The 23016-nt window shown below is 36.0% G+C and overlaps 3 protein-coding genes, 1 long non-coding RNA gene and 1 pseudogene across 6 annotated transcripts in view; 2 read left to right on the top strand and 3 right to left on the bottom strand.

The window, feature by feature from the left end:
* On the bottom strand, positions 100–6953 carry LOC104718157 (DNA-directed RNA polymerase II subunit 2). Its single transcript, XM_010435838.2, has 25 exons — positions 6602–6953; positions 5591–5812; positions 5199–5489; positions 4894–5091; positions 4716–4780; positions 4526–4612; positions 4328–4448; positions 4191–4235; positions 3966–4103; positions 3755–3827; positions 3513–3589; positions 3323–3430; positions 3120–3236; positions 2862–3017; positions 2680–2784; positions 2471–2596; positions 2299–2376; positions 2107–2202; positions 1905–2020; positions 1761–1830; positions 1628–1681; positions 1387–1530; positions 963–1262; positions 468–890; positions 100–388 (listed from the first exon to the last, which is right to left on the bottom strand). The coding sequence occupies exons 1-25, from the start codon at positions 6848–6850 to the stop codon at positions 281–283; spliced, it is 3567 nt and encodes a 1188-aa protein (XP_010434140.1). The 5' UTR covers positions 6851–6953; the 3' UTR covers positions 100–280.
* Positions 7164–9068, top strand: LOC104718156. Of its 2 annotated transcripts, none has more exons than XM_010435835.1 (5): positions 7164–7294; positions 8109–8162; positions 8362–8465; positions 8562–8600; positions 8694–9068. In XM_010435835.1, the coding sequence occupies exons 1-5, from the start codon at positions 7234–7236 to the stop codon at positions 8829–8831; spliced, it is 396 nt and encodes a 131-aa protein (XP_010434137.1). In that variant the 5' UTR covers positions 7164–7233; the 3' UTR covers positions 8832–9068. The 2 variants fall into 2 exon arrangements, with proteins under 2 accessions (XP_010434137.1, XP_010434138.1); XM_010435836.1 differs by having other exon boundaries at positions 7258–7294; positions 8310–8465.
* On the bottom strand, positions 10849–17992 carry LOC104718155 (annotated as a pseudogene).
* Positions 19987–21091, bottom strand: LOC104718154. The gene is made up of 4 exons (XR_756356.2): positions 20824–21091; positions 20630–20702; positions 20400–20541; positions 19987–20214 (listed from the first exon to the last, which is right to left on the bottom strand). It is a non-coding gene; the product is annotated as an uncharacterized LOC104718154 (long non-coding RNA).
* LOC104718152 overlaps positions 22353–23016 on the top strand; it is a 2694-nt gene continuing 2030 nt past the window's right edge. The window contains exon 1 of one of the 2 annotated variants that reach the window (XM_010435834.2): positions 22353–22944. In XM_010435834.2, the coding sequence (XP_010434136.1) occupies positions 22584–22944 (361 nt within the window). In that variant the 5' untranslated portion in view covers positions 22353–22583. Of the gene's footprint in view, positions 23008–23016 lie in introns of both variants that reach the window. The other variant, XM_010435833.2, reaches the window with a different exon arrangement.

Genomic DNA, 23016 nt, shown 5'->3' with positions numbered 1-23016 from the left:
CAAATAAATGTCCAAAGATCACTAACCTTTTTGCTCTAATTGACCACCAAATAATCATAGGTGGGGGTTACGAAAATCGTCGTTGTTGGGGATAGCCGGAAAACGTTAATTATAAATTAGTCTAAAAATATATCATATACCTTTTAAAATTCAGAAGAAATAAGGGACAGTACAGAAATTTGTAAATTTAATTTTGTTACACAAATTCGTAAACTTGTTTTGTTACGAAGCTACTACCAAAGGCGAAACCGAAAGTTCAAAATCATAGAGCAAAGCTCCCTCACTGTCTGCCTTTTGCCGATTTGAGGTGTTTAGTAAGCATCCGTGGTGCAATTGCCATAGACATAAGCTCTTGAAATAGCAATTTGCATGCATATGGAATGTAAACCTGAGAGGATTTAGATGAAGATGGTATTAGGCAAGTGAACCACTAAAACAACAATAATTTAATCTTCTTGAAAACTTACCTGAACAATATCTGTTTTGTTCTTGCAGCCTCTGCATTCAAATGAATTCTTCTTCAGATTTGCAATGGCAATGAGCCCACAGACTTCACACACATGTACCCTATACGCATCGCTCTGATCAAACAGCCTCTCTTTCAAGAAGTGAGCAGCACCATGTGCAATCATGCAATCGCGTTCCATCTCTCCAAAACGGAGACCACCATCACGGGATCGCCCTTCAGCTGGTTGTCTTGTTAAGATTTGCACAGGACCTCGCCCACGCGAGTGAATCTTGTCATCAACCATATGCTTCAACCTTTGGTAATACGTTGGTCCAAGGAATATCATAGCAGTGAGTGGTCTGCCCGTGTGACCATTGTACATTCTCTCAAATCCACGCATTTGGTACCCACACTTATGAAGAGCTTTGCTTATATTATCCACCTAAAGACACAACATCGGTCAAATTTATACTACGCCAATGCTAACCAAGCAACTAAGGAAAATGCAAGTTACCGTGACATCTGTAAAAGGAGTTGCATCTCCTTCTTTTCCCATGTGAGCTGCTACTTTTCCCATGATGCACTCAATTAGCTGTCCAATTGTCATTCGAGACGGAATAGCATGCGGATTCACAATAATATCAGGAGTGACACCTTCAACCGTCCAAGGCATGTCCTCCTGCGTGTAGGTCATGCCAACAGTTCCCTTCTGACCGTGTCTACTACTAAATTTGTCTCCAATTTGAGGAATCCGAACGGATCTGACCCTCACTTTCACAAACCTCAAACCATCTGCATTTGTAGTCAATAACACCTACAGAAAGTTTAAAAGTTATAAGATAAGAAACTTTAGAATTCCAGATTTACATCAAACAAGATATGATCAGTTTCATAGTTCAATCCTGAAACTTTCTACACTATTAACTGCAAGGAAATACCTGATCCACCATTCCAGTTTCACTATGTCGCAAGCTTATACTATGATCACGTCTGGTGTATCGTGATGATTGTCCTTCAGCCTCATCCTGAGATATTGGAGTGGTTTTTCCAATGATAACATCTTCACCTGTAACTCTAGTACCCTATACCAGAAAAGAAAATTGCATGATATGCTTTCTAATATCAATCGCCTAATCATATCAGATAAACCATTAAAGGAACCATAAATAATATACTTACAGGAGGTGCAAGACCATCATCATCCAGTTTATCATAAGAACCATGTCGCATACCCTGTAGCAGAACCCCAAGTGTTAAACTCCACTTAACAGAAAGCACCACAAAGTTTGAACTGTATGTGTCAAATTCATACCATTGTACTTGCTCTGTCTGGGCGACCAAAGTCTTCTTTGACAAGCGTCCCCATTTTTTTCTCCTCATCTCTGCCAGAAGAGAAATTGCAGTATAAATAAATGTAAAGCCGGAAAGTAAATGTCCACAAGTATGGCATACTCACCTGTAAGACCGAAAGAACAGGGATCGGAAGAAACCACGATCTATTGAAGACTGATTCATGATGACAGAATCTTCTTGATTATATCCAGAATAGCAAGAAATGGCAACAATAGCATTCTACACAAGGATAAAAAACAACATTTATGATATTTGATAGACGAGTGAAGATGAATTTTGAAAGACTTCTAGCAAAAATAACTCACAATTCCTGCCGGAAGTTGCCTAAAGTGAAGATGCTCCATAGCTCTTGTGGTAACCAGAGGCTTTTGAGGGTAATAGAGAACATAGGCTAAGGTATCCTGGTAAACGGAGCAGTAATATTATTATCATTAGAGCATGTAGTGATGTAACAAAAGATGACAGGAAAGACAACAAATTAAAAGCCTAGAACCTACCATGCGAAATTGGTAGTTGGTGACATAAATTCCCATTGCTTGCTTCCCCATGGCAGATTGATATGTATTACGAGGTGACTAAAACATCAAAAAGTACAAATCTTAGTTAGCATGAAACTGAATTTACATAATGAAATCGCTTCTCACAGAAAAGTCATGTAGAGAGACATACCTGATTATGGTCAGGAAATGGTATAATTGAAGCACAGACACCCAATATCAGAGATGGGTGAATCTCACAATGTGTGTAGTTTTCGGTATACGCCTCGTCTGGGCGGAGTCTAGCTTGAACCAGATCCTACAGTAAATTAAGGAGTGAGATTTCTGCAGAACTTAGTTCACCACAAACTCATGTAATCACATCTTCATCCTATTACTCACACTGATGGTCATGGAAATCATGGTCGTCTCCTCTTCCTCTGTGTCTATGTATTCTATAAAGCCCTTAGCAACCAGATGATGCCAACCATCTTCTTCTGCACTTTCCTGGGTTATGAAAACAAATATTAGTACAATGGAGTTATAACAAGAGGTACTTTGCTGAAAGTAGATTCAAATTTTACCCTTTGTTGCAGAGCATAGATATCTCTCTTCTTTATTAAGAGCCTCTGATTATCCACAATAAACAACGGACGACTACAACGGCCATAATCAGTGTATATCCGGAGCTCCTTCAGACGTATATCTCTAACTACTCCAACTTCAGTGTTGACATCAACCTGCGAGAGGAAAAAGTAATATGTCACTTCTAGTCTTCTTCTACTAACAGTTGCAATTTATTTACTAATATATTTGGAAACGCGAAAGAAATGCATGCTTACCCTTCTTCTCAAACGTCTCAACGTTTTCACCAACATGTCAGGATCTCTGTGAACTCCAACCCACATTCCATTCACAAAGATTTTTGTGGCTGTGGGTATAACAGATGGAGATATTTCCTACATTCAAGTTAAGACCTTCAGGAAACCAAAAGAATTAAAGAGGCAGAAATTGGGTAAGACATTGAGAGTGAAATGCTACATACCTCAAAATTCTCAGTACCCCATTCTTCCAAAAATTCCAATATAGGATAAGCAGCTGACCCAACTGTTATGTAGACCATGAGAGCCAAGTTTTTCACTAGACCACAAGCCTGGCACAGCAAAGCGACGATGAGAAACGGCTTTATATAAAATCCGAAACACCCTTATTTCTATAAAAAATTACAATTTTACCTGTCCTTCAGGTGTTTCAGCAGGGCACATCATTCCCCACTGTGAATTGTGCAGTTGTCTTGGTTTTGCCAATTTCCCTGGCAAATCAGACTCGATAAGATTCAGGTGGGATAAACAAAATTACAAGCCAATATAATTTGCAAGGATATGGGTGATAAAGAGAACCATGACTAAAATATACCAACTGCACGAACAGAGACACTGAGACAAAATAGAAGTGTAGGAGAAGAATGAGGCTTTACCTTCACGTCCTATTGGAGAATTGAGACGCCTCAGATGTGACAAAGTTGAAGCATACGTCAACCGATTAAGAACCTGTTGTTAGTTAAGACGTTAGAGCCATACCGATAATGCACTAAACCAACCATAATAGAACAAAACTGTAAACCTGATAACATAAATCAGGAAATTATTTTAGCTAAAAAAAAAGAAGAAACATAGAAATATCCTAACCTGAGAAACTCCAGCTCTTGTGCCAGCAGCATTTGCCTGGCCCCAGTTCCCAGTAGCAAGAGAATATTTCAGGCCAGAGGTAATAGTTTTAGCCTTAATGGCAAATTGAAGATTGACTTCTTTGCCATTGTCAACACACTGTCAAAATGACATGTATCAGACTTCCAAACACAGAATAACAAGTTAGAATTGAAGTCTTCGGCAAAGAGTGACTATGTAAGAGACCTTTTGAACATAAGATCTCACATCCCTTGTTAGCTTTCGGAAAAGCTGCATGTAAAGTAGATGTTAGGTCAGTAAGAGACAAAAAAAAAACTGATACAAAAATCTCCCGTATACATAATTGTGTGCCAGTAACAAACCATTCTAAAGAGCCCTCCAAGTAAAGGACCAGCAAGATCCAGCCTCTTGTTACCATAATGATCTCTATCATCTTCTGGCCTTCGGCCAAGTGCACAAAGCAGCAACCGATGTACGATATACCTAAAGGGTTATAGTATAATATGAGCAACACAGAAACATAGGAAATCTAAAAGAATACTAGTGAACTAAATACCTACCCAAAATAGTAAGCTTTCTTTGTCTCACAATGTTCCCCAACTCCTACATGAGGAAGCATTTCTTTTTGAAGGATATCTTTAGCATACCTGCAATAATAATATTGCAATTGCAAACCTCCGATGTGAACATCTCAAAAGTTGACATCTAAGATCAATATGCCCAATTTAATTGGTTTAGATGACCACATACTTTATCCTTTTTTCCTTGGTTACACCAACAGTTGCACCACGTTTCCCAATATAGTCAAGTGCAACCTGAAGCAAAATGAAAGTTATCAACTGATTGCAGGACCAATTCTTCAAGCACCCAACATGAGAACAGCCATAATAAAAAAAAAAATCATTAACCAAGGAAGGACAGTGGATACCTGCTGATTTTGAATCACAAAAGCTTCTTCCAAGGAAGGCCTCAGTAACTCCATCATCTGCGTGTCGGCAAAATCATAGCAGATGTGTTCCAAAATGTCTTTATCGGCAACAAATCCCAACGCACGAAAGACTATGATAATAGGAATTTCTGTTCTGATGTATGGAAGAGTACATCGAATATATTGTCCAGATGAACCCTGCATCCATTAGCCACACAGAGAGTGACTTATAATACCATTTTTTAGAATTTACAAACGAAATATCGAGGAATGATATAGTAGAGTTAGACAATTAGTACTCTTACCCCTTTTGCACTAGCACGAGCAAGCATACGCACAAACATTGTACTGGGAGGCCTATTCTGGTTCTCAGCCATAGAACGGACTTCACCAACATAAGCATACTTATTTGGCTGTCTCTTTTTGAACACATAAACATGGTTCGTACTCATCTTCTCCTGCGCAATCAGAACCTTTTCACTGCCATTAATAATGAAGTATCCGCCCTGATCATAAGGACATTCTCCAAGCTCTGTCAGATCTTTCTCCGAGTTCTGAAACAAGGTACAATAGCTAGACCGAAGCATGATGGGAACCTAGCAAAACATCAAACAAGACGAAAACATGTGTACTATCAGAATCGAATAGTAGATCGATGCAGCTTATTAAATTTTGCAAAAAGACTAAGTTTGCGCACCTTCCCAATGAAAACTTTAGTAAAATCCTGTGTCTCTGTGACTTCCTCACCATCATGCCCTTTCTTTATAACTCTTTTTGTAACATCGACATACAAAGGAGCAGAGTATGTGAGGTTTCTCAACCTCGCAGCCTTAGGAAACAGGGTAGCAGTCTCTCCATCAGACTCTGTCATCATAGGTTTACTCAGATAAATCTGTCCAAAGCTAATCTTGTAGATTGTCTGCAGAAAAAACAGCTATATCAGACATGCAAAAAAAAAAAAAGATATTAAACACATTATATCTCAGTTCCCACCAAGCCAAAACTGAATTGAGCTTCAACCGATATATCAAACCACTGAAAGGACACCTTGAAAAAACAAAGAGCTAAAGCATTGGATGCAAAAAAATCGAGAAAATCAATGAGATCTGCTACCAGACCCTCATTGCAACAAAACTGTTTCCTAGCGCCAACACTGATTTGAGCTTTAACCAATAGCTAAATCATTGAATACAAAGATAAAACCGGGACACCAATGAGATCAGCTACTCGAGAAAAGGAAACCCTAATTGCAACAAAACTGTTCCCTAGCGCCAACACTGATTTGAGCTTTAACCAATAGCTAAATCATTGAATACAAAGATAAAAAAAAACGGGACACCAATGAGATCAGCTACTCGAGAATAAAACCCTAATTGCAACAAAACCATTCAAGCTAGAGTAGATCGTCTGCAGGAAAGAGGTATAGCCAAAAAGATACCAAACTCCTAGTTGCTAAAAACTGATTTGAGCTTCAACAAATATCCAAAAGCACCATAATTACCACCTTGAAAACCAAATAGCTCAAACATTGAGTACAAAGATCAATCTCAGGACGCTAATTAGATCAGCTACTCAAGAAGGAGCAAACCCTAATTACAACAAAACTTTACAAGCTCAAGTCGAGACACTCAAAAACCCACACAGAATTTGAATTTCCCGTTCGAAACCCTAGAAAACAAAAAAACAAAGGAAACACCGTCGAAACAACCTCCGCAAAATCGGATTGATGGCCAGGATTGTGCTGAGATTCAGGTCGGATCTCGATATCAGCAGACTCGTCAACGATTTCTTGCATAGTATTCTGAATAAACTCATCAAACGAGTCGAGCTGCTGACGAACGAGACCTTTCTCTTCGAAATAAGCAGATATAACAGCCCACGCGTCCTCCTGGGTAATTTCCTCATCGTCATCGTCGTCAACGTATTGAGGTTCAGGTTCGTATTCGTTGTACTCCATTTTTATCCCACTCACTGAAGATTCAGAGCAGAGCAAAAACACTACTCAAATCTCTCTAAGAACAAAAAAAAAAGAGAGAGGGACGCAAAGAATGAGACGCAGCCGTGAGGTTGAGAGTTTATAAAGGATGGCTTGGGAGAGAGAGGTCGGCTTATTTAGTTTCAATAACCGCTTTGATTTAATAACCGGTTCGGTTTGATGCGATGGGATTAAAAAGACGGACCGGGTTCGGTTGTTAGAGCGCTTGGATTGTGAAATGACGGAAGTACCCTTGATATATAAAGTTAAGTCCCCCAGCTACATTGTTGTGGCGTCAGCGATATTTTCGGAAGAAGAGAGAGAGACGGAGGAGAGTGAAGGCGGAGGAAGAGACCGAGAGAGAGATGATACCGCCGTGTGGGAAAAAGTGCACGCATACGTATTCAGCGTTTACGCAGATTCCATGTATGTAATCTCTCGGGTTCTTCAATTTATGTGAATTTTGGAATCGTCTTGGCTTCAGTTAGTTTTTGTGTTCTTGGTTCGTTCGTTCGTTTTGATGTTTTCGTTTCGAGATGATGATGACGGAGCTCTGGTATATTGGGTTTTGATTTGGATTGTTGACTGATTTCTTTGATCGAGTAGTAGGTAGGGTTTCTTCGTTTTTGTTTAAGACTGAATCGGGGAACTGTGAAATTGAATTGTTGATTGATTTCTTGATTCATAAGCCTTAATTAGTTGCTGGCGCATTCTAATTTTATACGAATTTACTGAACATTTTGGTAAAGAATCACTTATTTGGTTAGATTGGTCTAGAGACAACTCATAGCTGTATTTAAGAACACTTTCTTGCTTCTTGATTGAATAATGTAAACTGAAGAATGCGGAACATATCTACCAATTATAAGTTAGAAGGGTTTATGCTTATGCAGAGTTCTTAGAGCTTTTCTATCATGTTGGGTTCTGTGATTATCCTAACAGAGAATTAAGAAGAGAGGAAGTTATAGTTTGAGAACATAAATAACTCTGTGCCGTTGTTGCTGTTGTGGACCATATACATATGTGTACTTTAGCTGCTAAAATGGGGTTGGTTTGGGTATTTCTGATCAAAGCTTTTCATTCTTTGATCTCTCAATTTCATTCATGGTCACAAAAGCTACCTGAATCAAATTTATCCTCCATGTTGTTGTATAAGTATCGTTCAGGATTATAGCAATGAGTTTGTGATTTCGCTTTGACATCAGTTCAGACACTGATGATAATTCTTGATTATGTGTAGGGAGAGTATTCTGCAAAAAGGGTTGTGATGCCGATAGTGACTCATGGGAAGACTGTAAGCATTTCTTTTTGATCTTTAAAATCGACAACGAAATTTGTTAATGACTTGGGAGCAGTTAGATTTGTCCTCACTCGGCAACATCATAAAACCAAACTTGTCTCCTACATTACATATGTTCATGAAAATATCTTCTCTTTTCAGGTTTAAGTTTCCAAGTTAATGAATTGGTGTAATAGTAGTGTAATCTCTATAGGTGTAGGAGACTGCAGTGAAATATGCTACAAAGATCCTGTGGTAAAAGACCGACCATGGACTGCAGTTATGGATCGTTCTCCTGGAGATGCCAAATACTCTGAGGTATTCACACTCTTCTTAAAATAAACACTTTTCTTCAGTAAAGAGAAATAGACTGAACCGTGTCTAACTTGTATTTACATTGTTTTAAAAATTCAGGAATGCTTTCACGCATGTGTTGCAGGCTGTGGTTACAAGGTTTGTTTCCTTGCTTCGGCCTTCATCAGTTTGATGTCTTTGCAAAATTTCTTGTTCTTTTGAACGTGTGTGGCTATTTGTGTGATCGTGCAGTTTGATGTTGAAGCTGAGATAGTCAATAAGGTGAAACCAAAGAGACCTCCACCACCACCGCCAAAGCCACAACCACCACCAAGGTCTCAAAAACCAATGCAGCCTTCTACTGAGGATGTTCCCGCAACTTCAGCTTGACATCACATATCACCATCAAAGGCTAACAATTAAAACTCCTCAATTTTTGGTATCTAACAAGTGAGGGAGTATTAATGTTCAATGTAGCCAACTCAAAGCAATTGGCCCATAATCCATTTTCTTGATAGCTTGTAATGGAGGAGATTGTAGAGTATATTAGTGGGACTTGTCCCGTGGATGTCCTTATGATTGTTTTTGGTCTCTAAGGCATATTAATGAAACAGAACATCACAAAGAGCTCAAGTTCATGTTCTTAAATCTAACTCTTAGCTCCGACATCCCATTTGACCAGTCGAACTAAATTCTTAAAGAAACTTCTGTTTAGAACATATGTTTAACAAATTAGTGTAGTTTTGTGGTGTTTTTTTTTTTTTTTTTTGGCTAATATATATGATGAAAATTTGAAAATTCATCAAAAATCAATAAAAAAATGAAATTAAAATTTCTGTACATAAAAATTCACTTTTATAGATTAATGTTTGGTTGACAAACAAAAAAAAAGAAAAAATTCACTTTTATATATCTTTTCTGGTTTATAAATATATATTTTATTTTCCTTTTTGGTCTTATTATTCAAGATTACTAATATTAATTCAATTGATAGATCAATTATAATTAGACGTGTGTCATGTCGTAGACAAATCATGTTTTCTAATAAGATTAGTTTTTTTTTTGGTTGATATATAATATTTTCCTTACTAGAATGATTTTATAAAAATGGAAGAATATCTCACATTTTTGTCAACATTTATAAATTCATTAAAAAGGTTTCTTAACATAGAAATATTTCAGTACCTTTTTTTTCTATTTTCTTAATATACAAAAGTTCCATTAAATTCTTATAAGTTTTAAAAAATTATTTCGATAATAGATGCAATAAAGTTAGACGGCACATTATTTCCAAGAGTGACAAAGACTCTAGCCAATTAGAGACGAATATGGAATCTTCTTGTCCGCTCCAAAACTGATTTATAATAAGCAATTTTCTACAAGTATAATTGTAATATATATGGATTTTACTTGTCAAAATTTGAATTAGATATAGTTTTGCTGTATATTTTTTAGGGTAACTTCTCAGCTTAATTAACCAGTCCGATTTTTTTTTGTTTTGTTTATTTTCTTCCCCCTAAGTTGAGAAATTTGAAAAAAAAAAAAAAACCTCACTTCTAGCCGTCTATCCACAAACACAAACATTGAGAACATCACACTATCATATATATAAGTTCATCAGTTCTCTAGCTTTTTCTCGTCTTAGACACAAGTACACAGCTGTCAACAGGGGTGGTGCAACATCATCAAAGGCTCAAGTTACACCTCTCACGAATGATGAGCGTCTACGTGTCCTTGAAAATGCCACAGAGAAAATGAGGTCTGAAGGTGCACTTGATTCAGACCTTCACCTTCGTGTGATAGGTTTGTGTCCCATATTTCCATTTCATTTCTTCTGAAGGCCATAAAAGCTGTCTCTTGCGTCCTCCTAACGGTTTTCTAACCTCATAAAACTAAAAATGTATATTATAAATAATTAAATATTAATTCAACTAATTTCACCAATAAGATTTTGTATTTACATAATATCTTACATATATTTTCTAATATAAAAAAGATAATTAAAAAAAATAAGCAAAACATATGTAAAATATAAACAAAATATAAATAAACTATTTTTACGTATATGTTTATATAAAAAATTTAAAATAGACTTTTAAATGTTATACCATTCTGTTTTTATTGTCATATTAGCATTTTGTTAGTTCATTGGAAATATCTTTAAGTTTAAATTTTAATACAAATTCTCAAGTTTCATTTGGTTTTTCATCTTTCTTACAAATATCCAGGAAATAAGATGTTGCTCTCGACTTTGATGCCTTTTGAATTATAATTATCATTCGTGTTGCCAATGGTCCCAATCAGTAGTCCAAAACTCGTTTACATATGATTAATCAAATCCTAATGTTCTATCTTCCATGGGCCATTAACGGGTCTGTATTCGTGATATTAATAGGCAACTATAAAATTGGGAAAGCTTTTTTTTTTGTTTCTTCATTTAAATTTCGCTGAAAAGTGTAAATGTACGTATAAACCTACTGTAATACACAAATCATGCTCACCTAGCCCTAGGTCTTGAATAGCTCTTTTGATGTGGTTTGTATTCAAATGGTATTACTTCTTGGTATCACCTCAAGTTCTGGTCTAATTCACTGAAACATGAGAGTTTGTGCAACTCTAAAATCAGATGCTAAATTCTTGTAACTTATTAAGGCAATCAAAGAAGTGATTGATGTTGAGTTTCTCCTTCCTGGTGTAGATACTCCCTTTAGACCTGCCATCTCTTCGGCCTGCCATTTCGATAAGAAAGTACAGCTGCTTGATTGGAATCTACGTAAGATGAAAGCAAATGTTTAATTAGAAGTATGGTCATATCATAACTATAGTCCCTAGTCCCTTTTGTTTGTCAGTTCTAATAAAATAGTACGTAATAACAACTCAAGACACAATGAGATCGAGACCACATACATCATTAAGGGCTTTGGAAGCTTCTTCGATATCATCCTCTGAGAATACTTTTAGTTGCTCCAGCACCTGAAGCATGAAACATGTTAGAAAGACTAGGACTGTTGTGATTCTCCAACATGACCCATTTACATATGTGTTTTCCTATAGAAACTTTGGATTAAAAAAAACGAAAGTAAATATACAGTAGCCTTATGTTGGAAACCTAACACTGCCCTTAACATAAGTGAGTTGTAAGGAAAACAAATTACCTTCTTTGCATCTTGTGTCCTCAGTAGTGGAACAAAGTATGTGACTTAGAAAGCTCCACCCAAACCAAGAGCTTCGAAGAACTTTAATTCACTTGTTGTACCAAGTACAAGAAGTTTGCTCCCCTGTCAAAAAAAAAACATTAACCAAATTAGTGAGATATTATGTGAAAATTACTTAATTTTTTTTAACCAGGAAACAAACCTCCGGGGGAAGTTTATTGAGACAGATTAGCAATGTTTGAAAAATCGTGTTTGAATACCGTGGTCCAATTTGTGCGTATTCCAACAACCTACAGCAAAGTAGGCATAAATAAGAATTTATGAAAAACAATCAAGTAATGGAAGGAAAGAAAGAGTAGAGATGTATGCACGACCTTTCAATATTGTCAAGGATAACAATGCTCGATGGTGATTTGTATGCATCCTCAAAGACCTGTTCATTCACACCAAAACAAGTGTTAATAGACAATGCATGAGAGCACAAAATAAAGAAGTAGCGCAATGAAGCTACGACCTTGAAAATGCGACCTGATTTTGGCTCTCCTCAAGACCCGCCATTGTCTCTGCAGAGACCTGTGCAACAGTCCAAGCAATGAGACAAAATATCAAAAAAAAGTGAGGGAAAAACTTATAACAGAATGAAAGAAAAGAGTGACACTTACTATTTTAACATATGGGAAGTTACTGTCTATGGCAACGGTCGCTGCTAAGGCAGTTTTCCCACTGGCCAAAGAAGCTTAGATGTTAGAAAACGCTAGAAACAAGACGCCAAAACATAGATAACGTTTGTTTATCTCTTTTAAAATAAAGTGTGTAAGGTACCTTCCACTAGGTCCCTCAAGAAGGCAAGTGACTGGAGGACTTCCACTAGGTCCCTCAAGAAGGCAAGTGACTGGAGGACTTGTTTCGATGACAACATGGTCAACAAGAAACATGACTTCTTCGTAGATGAGCTTTTGCCGATCCCAACAGTCCAAAAATCCCTTGGGTCTATAAATATATATAGGAAATATGTTTACCAGAATTAGAACTTTTCCTAGTAAGAGCATTAATTAATTACTCAGATTGTCTGAAGAGCAAAACAAAATTTACCTGCAGTTCCGAAGGTCCTTTGAAGAGGCTCCAAATGAAGGCTTTACTTCACGTAATGCTTGAAGAAAATCCTCCATTGTAACTTTGATATTCTCTTCATCCACTGGTTTTGTAAGATCCTCCATGCTCACATGTCTGTTCAAAGCATATGATGATGCACTTTTCACAACACCTTCTAGCTCAGCACCACTGTAGTTCTTCGTCTGAGAAGCTTCGCAGTAAAAAAAATATTGGACAAATCATTTTAAGAGTCAGATTTTATGCTAGCAAGTAATAAAAGCCTATGTCACAACTCACAAGTCACAAATCAATTCTGTCAATCTTATAAACATGCAGAACAGAACTGGCAATCATCAATGGTTTGAAAAAGTATAACCGATGGAAAGCATACCAAGCTCCTGGAGATTGACATCAGGAGAAAGGAAAGAGTTTTCCTTCATCATATTCGTATGAATCTAAAGAATTTCTAAACGTCCAGCCTCATCGGGAAGGCCAATCTCAATATGAACTTCTAACCTTCCAGGCCTGTAGAACTCAAAAACATTATTATATATGTCCACTAACTCAAATCTAAAGTTCATCTAAGTTAACACACAATACGTTTTGGATGTCATCTTGTCAAAGTGAATATATAAGAATATAAACTACATAATTGGACTACTAATTAGCACAGGGAGGCATAGAGACCTTAGAAGAGCTTCATCAAGCATATCCTTCCGGTTTGTCATTCCAATAAGTAAAACATTGTTCAAGGCCTCCACACCATCTATCTGGAAAATAACAAGTGTTAGCCATATCTTAAAAGATAAAAAACAAGTATATCTTTGGCCAATAGCTTGATCATTTGCAAACCTTTGTCGGGAGCTGGTTTACAATACTGTCATGGACACCTGTCCCATCCCTGCTTGATCCTCTTGACTGAAAATTTGCAATACATACAATTTTTAGAACTTAGTTTAACTCATATAGCCTACCAGTTAACGAACATAGTTCACAAATCCGATGCTCGCTGCACTGAAGCAGTGCAGCGACATTCTACTCTTCAGAATCAATAGGGAAGCACAAAACATGAGTATGTTTTAAAGTCAGCATTGACCGCAGCTTTAATAAAGTCGTGTACCTTACAAATAGCATCGATTTCATCGAAAATAATGACATGCAGCTCACTGTCATCACCTGAAAAGTTTAATAAGAGTGCCAAAAATTAGCACACTTGCAAGAAAAGGATAACATAAAAGCACAAGTCAGATTCTTCCGCACCAAGGTTTTTCTGGTCATTCTCAGCATCAGCAAACAGGTCTCTTACGTTATTCTCTGTCTCACCCACAAACTTGCTTAGCACCTCAGGACCATTCACGATCTATATGATGTGAAGATCAGTGAGAAAGAAAAATGGAGGGATTTAACACATGTATACTTCTTGACTAAAGCCAACAGAACATTTGTGTTAAGAGGATCAGAAATAAACCTTTGGCTCCTTTCCATTAAGCATTTTTCCAATTTGGCGTGCAATCAAGGTCTTGCCAGTACCTGGAGGTCCGAAAATAAGCATCCCTTTAACGTGCTTTGTCCCAAGTCTACAAGATCAAAAGAATATTAACTTTAAAGGGAGTTCCACGCAGCATAAAACTTTCAAAAATCTGCTTGAAGAACAAATCACAAGAGACCTGTTGCTGACATGAGGGAAATATACGAGAAGCAAATGCTCTTCGGAATATATCAACAAACTCTGCCTTTAAGCCACCAATACCAAGGGATTGAAGGTTGAACTCCTTTTCTTTAAATATTTTGCTAGTAGCAGCCTCTCGCTGGTTGATAACCTGTTACACAAATCAGGTTTAGGATAGCAAGTAACATGTTGAAGTGAGATTACATGTTGAAAGTAAATGTCAATTGGATTGACTGTCACACCCAAGTGATTAAACAAAAATGTGATTTCAAGAGAATTGATCAAAACCAGACCTTTATACCAGTTGCATTTGATGCTTCAAACACAAAATATGTGTCGTCGCAGATCATCCCTCTTTCTATGCCATCAAACTGGTCTTGCACCTCTGTAACCGCTCGATTGACCGTAAAAATGTAATTACTTCCATGATACTCAAATGTAACTCTCTGGCCTACAGTCAAGACCTGCATATAAGCATGCATATTTTCAAATAAATCAGTGCACAGCCACCATACCTATTCAACGAGAACCAGTCTTCAAAATATACAAAGCATATATATATTAGGAGCCAAATTACAAAAAAACAGGACATGATATACAAAGCAAGAATCCAAAAAGATTTACCTGCTTAATGAATTTCCTCTTGAGTTGGGTTGAAAGAAGCACAGCATCAATCTGTTCGTTTTTAGTGCCCTTCTTTACAAACTCTAACTCAAGTGCCAGTAAAGTAAGATCAAAATTTTCAGGAGGAACGAATCTGCAAGAAACAGGACAGTCTTTAGAGACAGACCAAACAAACAAATAAAATAAACTACGAGACAAGAAAAAATCTTTAAAGACCCCCAAGTGTGAGAAATACCTGCTGATTGATACCAAGTCATCAGCAGAAACTCTTGCATGTCTTCGATGAACAGCATTCAGAGCAATAGTTCCATCATGGATGCTCTCGTGTCCAGTATGTAACAGTTAAGGTTAACTTACAAAAATTTGAATAGCAGTCCAACTAACTGAACCCAATATATAGTAGGGCATTGATACAAATAAAGCTCACCTCTTCCGATCCGACCAAACAAACAAAAAGTGCAAAACCTAAAACTTGGGGACCAAAATAAAAGTGGCTGAATTTCTAACTTTCCACGACGGCTCCTTAAAATACGAGGGTAACAAGTGAGGTAGTTCAATATGTGTCACTTGAGAAAACTATGTACTACTTAGAAATCAGAAATCGCATTGTAAGGGTACCAAATAAATTTGAAAACAGAGCTAAGATAACCAAAAAAAAAAAAGGATATGAGAAAGATAAAACGAAGACGTCAGCGACGTTGGCGAGGAAGAGATCGGTGCCGGGAACCGCGAATTGACACAGATCAGAGGGTGAGCAGTAAGCTAGGTTGGTTAAAGCTAGATGTGCCGCCGGAGTGGTGGTCACCTTCATTGTTATGACTACGGATGAATGTGATGATCCGGAGCAAACCGTCATGACTTGTAAAAGTGGTTTCCTTCGTTGAGAAGAATGAAAAATAAACGGCGAGGAGAGTACTTGGCCCTAATGGTTGATTCGTGAACCAGCCACAATAGAAACTTCACATAATTAAGGTAACTGACATTTTCTAAAAGTTAATTAATTAGGTAACAAAGTATCCAAGAAGTAAGTTACAAAGAAAATATAAAAAAATGGTAATTGGTAAGTTACTTTTGTACCATATCTATTACAAATTTACATGACAGGATTCTGTTTGAACTCTCACGTTAAACTAGAGGGATCTTCATGGACTACTGTGAAATAAAAGCAATTTTCACGTTAAACTTTGATAGTGTTTCACACACACATTGTATGTAAAATTGAAGTTTTTCAGTTTTTTCAATTTTACACAACAATTTTACATACACACATTGTATGTAATATTTCAGTTTTTCACTTCATATATCTCACGTTTAATTGTATGTAAAATTGTTGTGTGTGTTAAACACTATCAAAGTTGTTGTGTGTGTCTCATCCAAACAAAAACAAAATTTAAACATAGGTATCGATTAATATGAGGAAGAGCAACATGATCATTGCAGGCAATGCAGTTTCAAAGAGCAGACAGACGTTCATCAATTCGCTGGACCACAAAAGAAGAGATGAGAACAGACCTGAGTTTTCTTGAGAAGGCATAACAGGAGCTTCACATAGAAGATCCTCCATTTTGTCAACCGAGTCATTGTCACTAGCACCAGCTGCAAAGCTTCCTTCAAGTCTGAATCTCCACACGACCAAACAGCTTCTGAACCAATTGTGAGGCAGCAAAACGTCCCAATTTATAAGTAGAAACAGAACTTGCAGTCTCAGAATCCAAGAGAGGAAAAAGGTGTTTGGATAAGTCCGTGGACTCTAAATTAATTCCATTAATTACTAATTATGGTAGCAGAACTTAATCAACAAAAGCATTTGGCAACATATGCATAAGGGATCAGGTTAGTGCAATTAAAACATTAACAAGCATTGTAGGCCTGTAGCCATATCTACATCTACACCCGGAAGTAAGATAGAAGTAGCATACCGATCAACACCGAGTTCCCCATACTTGCCTTCCATGAATTTGTTAATTGCTTGCTCACTCATTTTTGTGGGTCTTACAAACCTTACCAAGAACAAAGAACAAATAATCAACCACATTGTAAAATTGAGCAATAAAATTCTTAAAGAAGACATAATAAACCAACTTGTGAAATCTAGCTATGAGCAATAAAACTCCTAAACAACATCAATTTAATAGCAGTTCTTGTGTCAAACTATGCACTTACAATTCTTACGCCAATGACACAAAGCTAAACCATTCAAACACCCCAAGACCCTTTGACCATTAATAAAAGTTATGTCATCAAAGATAGGAAGCTGTTATAACCTGTGGAACAAGTGTACGACTTCCATGGTATTGGCATCTACGATGGCATCTTTTATTACCCATCATGTTACACAATTATTTAGGTGTATAAAACAAACGAGTAAAGAAATAAGTCACAACCTTCATTCTCCTTTCATCTTACCAAACCAAATCATTGCAACTCCACGATCTCTTCTACTCTTATGGATCTTTCTATCATCATTGTATCTAAGAGTAAACTACAAATTCATCAATACTAAAAAAGTTAAGAACATCAACACGCCCAAAGCTAAAGACCCTTTACTTGTCTGTTGGGTCCAATTCTCACTCTTCAGAAACCTCCTTTATGATCCAAGAGTAAACTAGAAAGGCATCAAACAAAGAAACCACTTTTGGACTTCAATTACAACTACAGAACCAAAAAAAGCTCATAAGCTCTCTCATCAAACCCATTAATGGATCCGTATTAGATCTTCACTTCTGTTTTGCAGTTGTCGGAGAAACACAAAAGAATCTATCTTCGATCTTCACTCGACGTTAGTTTCATTCTCCGGCGGAATCGATGGCTTCAACGGCCAAGGATGATGACGGAAAACTTTTAGTCTCCTTATGTTACACGTGTCTTTGTTGTTGACATGTGTTTTGACATGTTGGGCCTGTACTTTATAACTCACGGAATTATGGGCCGTACTTTATAACTCACAGAATCCTATATTTAAATTCGTAGTACTAATGGGCCAAGCTTTTGTTTCAACTTTAGTTGAATTTTTATCACATTTTTGTATTATTAGGTCCCTTAAATGTTGTTCTAAAATCTAAATGTTAATTGTGCTTTGTATTATTTGAATTTTGGAATAAGAACTCCAACAGGGTCATCGATACCATATGAATATCCTCAAAATTTCTCCATAATATCACACTTCAAATGATATTTGAAAGTTTATAATTAAAAACATTGGGTTTGGAGTTAGCATTTTAGATTTAAAGTTTAGTTTTTAGAGTTTGTGATTTAGTTTTGAAGATTTAAAGTTTTAAGTTTGTGATATTAAAAAAAAAAAAATTAGTGATATTTTTGAGAGAGAAAAAAAACTAATAATAATACTTTGATAATTTTTGTTCATTTACTTTCTACAAGTTTTAGAAATTGGATTTTTGAGCCTTTTGTTTGTCAGTTCTAATAAATAGTAATGTAAATAATGAAGGACACAATGAGATCGATCAAGCTGTTGTTTCAACTTTAGTTGAATTATAAAACATTTATAAATAACACCTTTTATTTTTTTATTTTTTTACTTTTTATTAGGGCCCTTATTGTTATTCTAATTGTGCTTTGTATTATATATAAATTAGGTGTTATTTGGAAAACTCAGAAATTGGTCCACGATTTCTCAAACATTGTTGATCTTTCTCAATCAGCTTTCCCCGCATGTTTGTTTTGCTTTCTGTCATTTTTTTCTCTTACTTTTGTTTATTTTTTTTTTGTTTTCATTTCGGTAAAAAAAAAAAAAAGGATCATAATTAACTAGACTTCGAATATAAAAGTTGTGGCGGCTAAAAGTTTACGGGTATGGAAAGTTGGCTCGCATATAGGAATGATTATGCATTTGAAAAACATTCAAAATTGGTTTGAACTTTGAACCGGACCAATTATATATGCTTGTAAAAACTAATTAGAGCCAAACTTACCCGAATAAAACCCGTTTAAGCTAGCTACCATATTTTATTTCGAAAGAAGCAGTGATTGATCCGCGGCTATAGTACAAACTTGAACTTTGGAATAAGAACTCCAACGGGTCATCGATACCGGATGAATATTCAAATAAGTATTTACGAGATCGTCACTTCCCTTCTTCAATCCATATAAATATCTTCAAATTTCTCGATCGAGAGTCCTCATTTAAATATAAATTTTTAACGTATAAACTAAACTTAATAGGTAGTAAGGTAGAAAACGTCCTTTCGTGTATAACTAGTGGATTATACCGGGCTACGCCCGGGATGGCGAGTATATTAGATTTATTCACTATTTTGATATGAAGAAGGTATATACTATCACAAAATTGTTTGTATTTTTGTAGATCCAAAAGCACACACACAATCATGAAATTTTAAAATTGACAAATGATAAACTGATGTTTTTAACTTAATATTTGACTTCAGAAAAGAAGATCTTTTTAACTTAATATTCTTGTTTGTTTTAGTTTTAGAAACAATTTATTCACGTGACTATATATTTAACATAAATATACATTATAATTTTTCACGGCATTTTTTTTAGTTATCATTTAGCTAATGTATCACCAAATATTTTTCATATTCTGAATATAATTTTTTGCATGTTATATATTTTTCTTTAAAAACTTTTTACTCATCAAAATATATTAGTTTGTAAAATATTTTCTTTATTTCTCGAAAGAAAACACCTTGTTTTATTGCTTCTTTCCGGCAAATCGGAAGTTATGTGGTAGAAATGGTAAAAGCGAAAAATACAATGAAATGAAGTCATAATCCGGCTTTTGATATATATGAAGTCCTGATATATATACCTCCGATTTAATATTACTGCTGAAGTATATAATTCCATAATGTAAAATTTGAATGTTTAGGACTTGGGATGTTTTCGTAACAATGAGTGATAACATTTTCATAAACATTTTTATTTATTAACAAATTGTTAGATATCAAATGTTTTTTAGGATGTTCTGTACCTTTCTTACTTCATTCATTAGTGAGTCATTCAAAATTAAAGACGAAGGCAAAAGTACTGTAAAACATCCTCATCACTTAGCTTATTTGTTTGTTTACCATCTTAGTTATGTCTCTACTACCATTCTATGTGAACCAAAACACTGGTAGTGCTTATTGACCAAATACACTGCTCTCTTTTGTATCTCTTACTTCATTTATTTATCAATCTTTCTCCTGAGATACTTCATACCAATCTTTGTTATCCGACATCCCATAGTTTTCCGTGAACGACATTTATGGAACTAAACCAAAAGTAAGAAACGATTAGTAACTCTCTTTGTATGGCCATATATTTTCTTTACTCATCTACTTGTATATTATTGACCGGCTAACACATGAATCAAACAAAATGACAGATCATTCAAAAAGGTTATGAAGCATAGTTGACATGATAATTTTTTACTAAAGTTTAAACTGTGAGAGTTACCTGAAATGTCAAGCAATGCAGTCTTTCGTGGCCAAATAAAGTATTTTGGGGGAGATGTACAGATGCAGAGAGCAAGGAGTAAACCCCCGAGTGGGTAGCAGCCTTTAGTAGCTTAGTTGTGACTGGCGCCGAGGATCTGAGCCTGCCGTACGTACATGACAGTCTCTTTTTAAAGTGATTTTTTTTTGTCTTGGTAAAACACTAAAACATATTTACTGGAAGAATGTTACCTATTGACATTAAACACAAAACTTTGATAAAGTGTTCACTTCTTCCTGGGCGTTTGTGTATGAACCTAAAAACCTGTTCAATTAAACTTGCAAAGTTGTAAGCTTGTGATTCCAAATTAAATTACAAACTAATAACGAACTTAAACACCATATGGTCTCTTGAAGTGTAAGACTAAAGAAGAGAAGACATGTACCTAAGTGAAAAGAATAAGGGAGCTGGATCATCTCCTGAAAATTCCAGGACTCATGGCTGCACGAATTTGGATTTATGAGAGACCAAAACATTAAGGAGTAGTTTTTCCCGCCTTTGCTACTGTATGTGGTTAGAAGTGGCGGTTAGAAATATATTAGGCACTTGTTCGTGAGTACGTAAACTGACCAATTCCATGGCGCGTGTTGAAACTTCCACATAAATTTGATGCTGAAAACATTGGCTTTGCAATGAGTTACTATATGGCTTGAAAAATATAAAAAAAATCATATTAACCTAAGTGATACTTGAAATGATACAGTATATGCAAATGCTAAAGAAAACAATTGGAGCGCTGCTAAGTTGATTAACCATGTCTCTCTCTTCTTCTTTCTTTTGTATTAACCACAGGTTTGAATAATTAAAGAACGTTGTTAAGAAGCTCAAGGGCCTGAGTATAATTGAAAGCAAGAGTCAGATTTATAATGGTTTGGATGCTTACTTTATCCCAGTTTGGACTGACTTTACCTTTGTGATCTTGGAGGACATTTGTACCCATCGCCGTTGGGGCCATTCGTGGAAAAGGGGAAAATCAAGGATGAAGATAGACTAAATACTCGTTTCTAAACATACGACCAGTTATCTCATTCATGTTTCTCGGTATGCATTTATATGAACAAAACCACATGAATTCGATATGTGGATCAGAACCCAATTTTGAAAATTCACTATCTCTACATAAGCGAAACCACTTGATATCAATATATTGATCAGACGCCAATTTTGAAACCCATCTATAATAAAAAGAGAAAAGAAGGGTGAAATCTTACCTAGAGTCGTCGGTTTTTTTGTGAAGTAGGCATCATGGATTTTGGAATTGTATACTTATTAAAGCCAAACTTCTCATGGATTTGTGAAACAATAAGATGAGAACAGCTTGAAATCATAGGTGATGAAACTGAATTGTAAGTGAATTTATAAATTATGTGATGAAGCTTTAAAACGGAGACATCATGGCATTGTGGGAGTAGATGGGTATTTAAGGTTGAAACTTAAGTTTGTCGATTCATATTTTTTTTTAAGATTTGAAACTTAGTCGATTCGGTAAATTTTGTTTTTGAAGATTTGTACTAATAATATTATTATTATTTTTCTTAAAAAAATTGTAGTAATGACAAATATATTCCTATTAAATTTTAGTTTAGCTTGTGTGGCTTCTCCTACAAGTTTTTAATTTTGATGAGGTGGACACTCTAAAAGAGTTCAAATTGTCCCTTTTATTAGTAGTAATGTTTGTGTTTATCGACTAACAAAAATAGTTCTGTTTAATTTGACAAAAAAAAAAAAAACATGAATATCTTTTTAAAAACTTTTTTGATAAAGAAAATGTCCAAACCCAAGGGTTTTCTATTATGGAAAAATACATATTAAAAAATCGTAACTTTTCACTTGAAACACAAAGCTATTTCTTCTTCATTAAGAGTTGGTGACTTGGTGGTATCTTCTTCGACAATTTTCCCACTAAAAAGTTGTCAACTTTTTATCATCACTTTTATTAACCTATCAACAGCATATATCGGTGATGCTCCGTGATAACAAAATTGAAAAAACACACACTACTAACGACTATGGTTTATGGACCACCACAACAACCTCGTGTCAAACGGTGTCGTTCGGATTTAATCACATCATATAAAAGCCACCTCACTAACTTAACAAGAAGTCAACCTCGTGTCAAACTCTCTCTCTCTCTCTCTCTCTTACATGGCTCTTCTCTCAAACCGCGTTGGATCTTCCTCCTCATCGATCTTCACCTTCGCAATAACACTCCTCTTTATCTTCGCCGGAAACTCACTCGCCGGAGAACTACGGCCTTCAGATCATGGCCTACAGTATCAATCCAGCTCACCACCGACAGAATCCAACTCACCACCGGACAAAATGAACTCCTTCTTCGGGGATTCACATTCTTCTTCTTCTTCTCCTCCTCCTTCTCACTCTCAGCTCCTCCCTAAAGCTACGGCGGCGGACGGCGGAGACGATGATTCTTGGTGGAGAGACGGAGCTGGGAACAGACGTGATCACGTGATGAGGCATGTGTTTCTTGCGGCGAGTATCATCTGTGGTGTCTCCGGCGTTGCGCTTCTTGTGGTTTTCACTTTGGTTTACTTCTTTAGGTATCGGAAACATAATAATA

This window comes from Camelina sativa, chromosome 10, assembly GCF_000633955.1.
Source record: "Camelina sativa cultivar DH55 chromosome 10, Cs, whole genome shotgun sequence".
Lineage (NCBI taxonomy): Eukaryota > Viridiplantae > Streptophyta > Magnoliopsida > Brassicales > Brassicaceae > Camelina > Camelina sativa.
Note: the sequence above shows the minus strand (reverse complement) of the source record. Positions and strands in the feature narration are given on the sequence as shown.

Bases quoted from the DNA above. Each gene is read 5' to 3' on its own strand.
- LOC104718156 (XM_010435835.1), top strand. From the start codon at position 7,234: ATGATACCGCCGTGTGGGAAAAAGTGCACGCATACGTATTCAGCGTTT. The intron at 8,163-8,361 runs GTAAGCATTTCT...TAATCTCTATAG, and splicing joins TAGTGACTCATGGGAAGACT to GTGTAGGAGACTGCAGTGAA. The intron at 8,601-8,693 runs GTTTGTTTCCTT...GTGATCGTGCAG, and splicing joins TTGCAGGCTGTGGTTACAAG to TTTGATGTTGAAGCTGAGAT.
- LOC104718157 (XM_010435838.2), bottom strand. From the start codon at position 6,850: ATGGAGTACAACGAATACGAACCTGAACCTCAATACGTTGACGACGAT. The intron at 891-962 runs GTAACTTGCATT...TTGTGTCTTTAG, and splicing joins CTCCTTTTACAGATGTCACG to GTGGATAATATAAGCAAAGC. The intron at 389-467 runs GTAAGTTTTCAA...AAATCCTCTCAG, and splicing joins ACAAAACAGATATTGTTCAG to GTTTACATTCCATATGCATG.